We start from the raw sequence: 7,356 nt of genomic DNA on the forward strand, positions 1-7,356 counted from the left end.
ATTTTAACTCTAATTTTTAAACCTTTAAAGACAATCTGTGAAGTATGAGGTTGTCAATTGATGGTATATGCTTACACTGAAGCCATCAGCCCGCATGATTTCAACTTATTTTTTAAATAATCATGTTTTACAGTAAAATTCCTGATGGAAAAACTACATTACCCATGATTCTGCAAAGAAATTTCCACCAATCAAAAACTGCAACAAACAAATCATATCAAAACACTCTTTACACCCACCCACTCCAATTCAGTCTCTCAAACAATATGCTTTGTAATAAACGTAAAATACATTGTTTGTATATACAAAATCAACATCTTTGAATAATAATCTCCACTGTTTTTAATTTGATTCTGTCATTCCCAATATTTCATGAGACTGTTTCCCTCATTGAAGCGATTAGTACACAGTCCTGTACAATTTTCAAACACATTTTTGCTTTAAATCGAATTTTATGCACGTCGTAATGTTGTGATTCACTTCTGTAGCTGGTTTGTTTGGTTTAAGGATTATAATTGTTTTTTTTAAATCTCTATGGGAAAATAGAAGCAAAATACTTCCGGAACCAATAGTAAGTGGGAACCGTTGCACTTTTTATTTTCCGTCATGCACAGCAATGCATTCAAACTTCTTAACGTGAAACCGGCACTATTTTCATGTCCCAGACTCTCTCTCGTTATACACAAATGCAACTGCCGCCATTTTGAATCTTAGTTGTCGACCGCAGTGAAAATAAACTCAGAGAACTTTAATGTCAATAATATTATTCTATTGTTGCAGTGTCTATTTTTTTTCTTAGCGGAAGCTTTAAGACAATATGCAGATAAATTAATATCAACTTAAATCAATATTTCATGTCCATTTATTTATTTACTTATTCGCGTCTGCATCCTTATCACCTGGTCGGGGTTTATTTTGTGATCATTACCAGCTGACTGTACATTATCTCTTACATAGCAACTGCAACTCTCAAATTAAACAACAATGCTGACATGCATGACAAGATGCCCAATGTATTTCACATCTATAATAACGTATCAGATCCATCCAGAAAGAACTGAAAGACAGAGAAAATCATTGGCATGAAAGTCTATTGACACCAAGCTAGATTGTAGTCTCAGGTGTGTGTCTAGATATCGGAAAAGGGCTCCCAGATAGGGAGGAAGAGGAAGTACAGGGGCCCCAGCCTGGAAGAAGGCCTGATGCCGGACGAGAGCCCACAACTCTGGGTTGCACTGGGGCCAGGGTCTGCTGACTGCCGTTCATGCAAATGGAGCTGGTGTCTGTGTAGACCTGGTTATCCGAGCACTTCTGGACACGGTAGTTGTATGCCCTCCAGCCCTGTTGTTTCCTCTGCTGACACTGGCACTGCAGGATCCGAATGAAGGCCTGCTTGAACTCACGACTGTAACAGGGGTAAATAATGGGGTTCAGGCAGCTGTTGAAGTAGCCCAGCCAGAAGATCACTTTGAAGAATGTTTCAGGAGGACGTAAACTGGTGTTAAACGACCCTAAAAATAAGAGAAATAAAAGGGATTTTTTTGTAAACAATATGCATGCACAATGCGTTTTCATCTTTTACCAATAGATGGCAGACTTTATCAACTCACATGTACTGTACAGAAATAACTTAAAGAATCAACATTTTTGTAAATCTTTATAATCTTAGTGACAATAAACATATTTCTCCCCAAATTCTCATTAACGTTATGTGAACAGATATTTTACTTGAGTGTGTCTTATTAGTCTAATCACTGTAACAATACAAATATATATATATATATATATATATATATAAACTATCACAATGTGTACAAATACTTTTTTTGCATTTTAAAAATGCAAATGGCATGGGAAAACATTAACTGTCATTAAAATATGACACACACACACACAACTGATATAAATCTATATAATATATAAACAGTATTAAATCAAATTTATATAATAATAAAATGTTCTCAATAAAAGTTGAGCAAAAAATATAATTTCCTTATTTCTTTGTTCCCTATTTCTTTGTATATGTTCTTGACAGGTTTCATGAAATTAAGTTTTATCTGTCATATTTCTAAGTCTCTAATTCAACATTAAGTCTGTCTCTGTCTTAAAAAGTAAGTCTATTTTTGAACACTTTCATCCTGTCATAAAAAGCATAATTTGAATAACCTGTTCTTTACTGTGCACTCTGTAAGCTTTTATTAAAATGGTTATCTTAAGTTTTTCCAAAATCTGTCTCATGAGGAAGATTTATAGTGCTTTTACAATTTTAGTCCAGCTACAACCAACAATCTATTTAAAGAAACAAGCCAAAAAAAATCGGTCTATTCTAGAGGTCCCATTTTCAAACTGGAAATCTTTCTTAGGTTTTTACTCCCCCGGTCTCCAAAACATTTTAAAAAAGGTCACACAGATCCATCATGCTTTTCCAGACTCTGACTGTAGCTCATCTCCGCTCATGAGTTTACTAACTCACTCTTCCCTGAGGAATTCACCATTTTCACTCGCCTGCAAATGCCTGATGTGCAGTCCATACCCATTTTTTTTGGGCTCTGATCTTACTAATTAGACAAAATAAGTAAACAAAAATAACTCTGTTAATCAGAAAGTTTCAAAGTTATGTGCTTATAATAATTCATCTGTCAGGAACAGGATGGACGCCTGAAGTGAATGATTTGATCTAATTCACTATGGTATGTATCAGTACAGAGCCGGATGAGACTTGGGTTCATTACCACACTTCAAGAAGAGCCACAGGTGTGAGGCCTGCAGTCAGCTCCTATCTCTGCCAGTAAGTGAATTATTCCATTACGTTAAGATGTTCTCGCCTCTTCCTTCTCTAAATCACATGTCACTCAGACATCTCTCAGCCAGAGCAGCTATAAATTTAGACAATCTGCGCTATAAGAAGTCAACAAACAATCTTGGAGCAACCTTGTTCCTTTAAGCAAGTGGTTTCTGTTCTGTTGTCAGATGACATTTAGAGAAACCTTGCTGCTTTGTTATTTAGTTGTTTAGTTCATCTGTGATTAAATCTAGTCTGTTGAAATCATTGCCAAAATAGTACGAACTGTCCTTAGAAAACATATTACTTGATGAAAATGAATTATTCTGCAGCAGAAAGCAAGTAAATTAATTTTTGCAGCCTTTTGAGCTTAATCAACACTCAAAGCATTTGTGGAAATAAAACATAATAGATACTGTGATTAAAAATATGACAGTTAAAGGAAGTCAAATATTCGCCTGCGGACAGTAACTATCATGACCTAATCTTGATGCAATGCAACCAGAAATGACAATCTTCTCAAACACCAGTTCATTTCAAAATTCATAACATGGCATATGAAAACAAAGGCCACTCAAAGAAGGGAAGTTAACTCCTCAAGGTCGAACACATGGAATATATTTTCCTTCCAAATATTTCCTTACTCATTTGCAAGAAAAACATATCGGCCCATCTGCTAATATGACTCTTTAGAAGGTCACTGGGAGCTGAACTTCTGGGTCATAAAGTGAATATAGGAGGGTGATTAAATTTTGACCAGATTTTTCTGTGGTGGGAATAGTACCTCTCCTATATTCCCACACCTCATCAGAAACCTCTGGGTTAAGATAGGGAGTGAGCCTGGGAATGAGAGTGTTCTGAAGACATTGGCATCTCCAATGCATTCCACCAGGAGACTTTAGCAAGCTTCAGGGACCGGCTCTGTAGTGACTCATCCATTGCTGAATTAAATGGCCACACATCAGGTTAACATGACAGACGTTGCTTTCACTTCAAAACAACACATTCATGAATAAAGGCTTCATACGTCATAAATTATGTCTTTGCAATGAACCTTCTGCATCTGTTCCACTGGCTCTCATTCATGAGAGAAATTGAAACTGTTCATTTTGTGAGTAAACGTATTGAACTTTAACAGTTTAAGATGTTTTTGAATAACAACGAGAGGTCTGAGCTGGGTACCACAAACAGAAAATGAATTTACCAACGGAGCGTTTGAGCTGGAGACGTGTAGTTTTTCCTGGCAACAGGATCACATTCTAAAGTGTCAGATATGAACCTATCTTGATATTCAATCTGTAAAATTATTGCTATGATTATTTTAATCATTATTTGACTGTTCATCATTCAACTGTAACAGCATTGCATGTTAGTAGTAACTACTAAACTAAAATAAACTATAAATATGCCATTATTTAAAATATAATGCACCATGATATTGTATGATTTTTATGATAAAATATAGCATGATATTTTAAGATGTGGTCTCTTGCAATGCATGGAGCAATACCAGCAAAGTACCACAATGAAAGTGTAAGACAGGCCTAAATATGTTCCAAAATATATTCAGCTTGTACATCTTTCTGGTTCCCTCTTTAAGTGTGATATAATGACATGCTTCTACAGCTTATAGAATAATGTGCATGCATTCCACTGTTAATCATCCACCACAGGAACGGCTGTAATTGGAAAGAAATTCCACAGAAGACACACGCCGCTACAAATATTTATAAAAATCTAATTATTGTGGTAATGTCACATGGGTTTGTCTCTCATTTGTCCAACAAGGTTGAACTTTATTTCTTATGATAGATTAATGAAATAATGGGGCATCCTGCACAGACTGTCTCAAACTGTATGCCCTGGGACTGCTTTATATCAAAACAATAACACTATGCAGGAGTGTTCAGATCTAGGATGAATGAACTAGGCTAGACTTTAAATGTTCTTTTAGGTGGGACAGATGATCAGCTTAGCAAGCTTATAGTTATATATTTGCTATAATTTATGAACTACAAATCTGATTTATAGATGATGGATCAGACAGACTAGCTAGTGGGAATCTTGATCAGGCTGGTAGACCACACTGGACCATTAAAAACATGTTCTAAAAACACTGTTTTTACAACAAGGACATAGACCTAATTTGACAAAATTCTATTTTTTGTCACTTTTTATGTAATGTCACATGGGTTTGTCTCTCATTTGTCCAACAAGGTTGAACTTTATTTCTTATGATAGATTAATGAAATAATGGGGCATCCTGCACAGACTGTCTCAAACTGTATGCCCTGGGACTGCTTTATATCAAAACAATAACACTATGCAGGAGTGTTCAGATCTAGGATGAATGAACTAGGCTAGACTTTAAATGTTCTTTTAGGTGGGACAGATGATCAGCTTAGCAAGCTTATAGTTATATATTTGCTATAATTTATTAACTACAAATCTGATTTATAGATGATGGATCAGACAGACTAGCTAGTGGGAATCTTGATCAGGCTGGTAGACCACACTGGACCATTAAAAACATGTTCTAAAAACACTGTTTTTACAACAAGGACATAGACCTAATTTGACAAAATTCTATTTTTTGTCACTTTTTACTTTTTATTAACTTTTTTTGCTTATAAGGTGCAGCAAACATTTTTGCTATAAAATTTAAAACACTGTTTCGCTTATAATCTGATCTGTCAGTGTCTGTCGCTCACATTTAAATTATCCTAAATTTAGTTTTGGTACATTTACATTTAGCACCACAGAAACTCACAGGCTGAAAGTAGGCTATAAAGCTTTTATCTATTTTGAATCACGAAGCTATAGAATTTACAAAGTTTACAAAATAGCTCAAACAAGTGAAACATGTAACTGTAAAAATGTTGAATGTAAAATAAAATGAAGAAATTATTGACTTGTTGACCAGTGCAGCCTGGGAGGATTGAGATCTATGTAATAATACCTAAAAGTTGGGTTATAATTAATAAACCACCATACGTACCGATGGGTAGTGCGAGGAAAAATGGTAACCAGCACAGGATGAACATGCCCACAACAACACCAAGCGTTTTAGCAGCTTTCTTTTCTCTAGAAAACTTGAGTAATTTGACTGTCAGCGAGCTCCTCATGTGGCCTTTGCTGCAGTCATCCTGCGTCTGAGAGCCTTTATAATGAATCCGAAGCGTCAGCTCATTGGAGTCCATGCGCTCCTTCATCACTCCAGCTTCGAGGTTTTTCGTGGTTCTTTTGGCAACTACATACACGCGACAGTACATGGCCAGAATCACCGCTAACGGGATATAGAAGGAGCCCAGCGAGGAGAAGAGCGCGTAAAACGGCTCCCCTGTGATGAGGCACACAGTGTCATCCTCTGAAGGAGGCTCTTTCCACCCGAGCAGAGGTCCTATGGAGATGACAAAGGCAAGAACCCAAACACCCAGCATGGCTAGGAGCGCCCTTTTCTCGGTCACAATGCTCGGGTACTGCAGCGGGTAACGCACCCCGATGTAGCGGTCTATGGAGATCACGCACAGACTCATGATGGATGCGGTGCAGCACAGCACATCCACCGCAGCCCAGATGTCACAGAAAATCCTCCCGAACACCCAGTAGTTGAGAATTTCACGCGTGGCGGACACCGGCAGAACAGTTGTGCTCAGCAACAAGTCTGCAATGGCTAAATTGATGATGAAGTAGTTGGTTGGGATGCGCAGGTGCTTGTTGCACACTACGGAGAGAATAACGAGAATGTTGCCCACGATAGCAAACACAATAAAAGCGCCCAGAACCATGCCCAGTGGAAGCGCACGGCTGAGGCTGAACGAGCTCGGTTCGGTCCCGTTGCCCGGGGAGCTAGAATTGGAGACGGCGGACAGTTCGGAGGAAGCATTACTCAAGAAGTTCACGGCATGATCTGTATCAGAACTCATCTTGCCTCTGCAGTACCTCCATACCAAAGTAAGAGCAGTATTTACCTACAAATGCGCAAATTGTTACTATTTCTGCATGCCAAACCAAAAAAAAAAAAAGATAAAAAACGACCGCTTCAAAGGATCCGTAAGCTCTGTTGCGCAACAAGTGCGAAATAGGAAAAGTCCATAATTGTAAACGTTGGATAAGGTCCAGTTGAAGATGTGCGTGTCCGGAACTTGGTTGGCCGAGTTCTCCGCAGCGTCTCTCCCGGTGTTCCCGGCTGATCCAGCGCACTGCCGCTGACCACTCCTGCATTCACCAAACCCCCTCCCCTATGGTGACTATACAGGCAGTCACGGCCTATTAACCTGTTCACTTGGCAAGCCACTGTAACCAGTATCTGCTTGTTTTTCTGATAACCAACTAATATTGATTTATTGTCACACAATCCCTCATTGTTACACATTGCACGTATTTACTATAGTAACAGTACATTATGTATAATTACAACTAACCCTAAACCAAACCCTAATCCTAACCCTAAGTACATGCTGGTTATTAATTTTACTCAGTACTTAATATGCAATTACATTGTAACAAGAACATGTTAAAATAAAGTGTAACCAACTTTTTAACTGAACTATAATTTAGCCACTTACAAATTG

General features: G+C 37.8%; 1 protein-coding gene across 1 annotated transcript; it reads right to left on the bottom strand.

Annotated features, from left to right (window-relative positions):
- Positions 1 to 890: 890 nt before the first annotated feature.
- On the bottom strand, positions 891 to 6,708 carry LOC107557042 (alpha-1A adrenergic receptor-like). The gene is made up of 2 exons (XM_016240341.1): positions 5,781 to 6,708; positions 891 to 1,511 (listed from the first exon to the last, which is right to left on the bottom strand). Exons 1-2 carry the CDS (start codon positions 6,706 to 6,708, stop codon positions 1,105 to 1,107), a joined length of 1,335 nt encoding a protein of 444 aa, XP_016095827.1. The 3' UTR covers positions 891 to 1,104.
- Positions 6,709 to 7,356: the final 648 nt, after the last annotated feature.

This window comes from Sinocyclocheilus grahami, unplaced genomic scaffold, assembly GCF_001515645.1.
Source record: "Sinocyclocheilus grahami isolate Dianchi unplaced genomic scaffold, SAMN03320097.WGS_v1.1 scaffold588.1, whole genome shotgun sequence".
Lineage (NCBI taxonomy): Eukaryota > Metazoa > Chordata > Actinopteri > Cypriniformes > Cyprinidae > Sinocyclocheilus > Sinocyclocheilus grahami.

Bases quoted from the DNA above. Each gene is read 5' to 3' on its own strand.
- LOC107557042 (XM_016240341.1), bottom strand. From the start codon at position 6,708: ATGAGTTCTGATACAGATCATGCCGTGAACTTCTTGAGTAATGCTTCC. The intron at 1,512-5,780 runs GTACGTATGGTG...TCTTATTTTTAG, and splicing joins TTTCCTCGCACTACCCATCG to GGTCGTTTAACACCAGTTTA.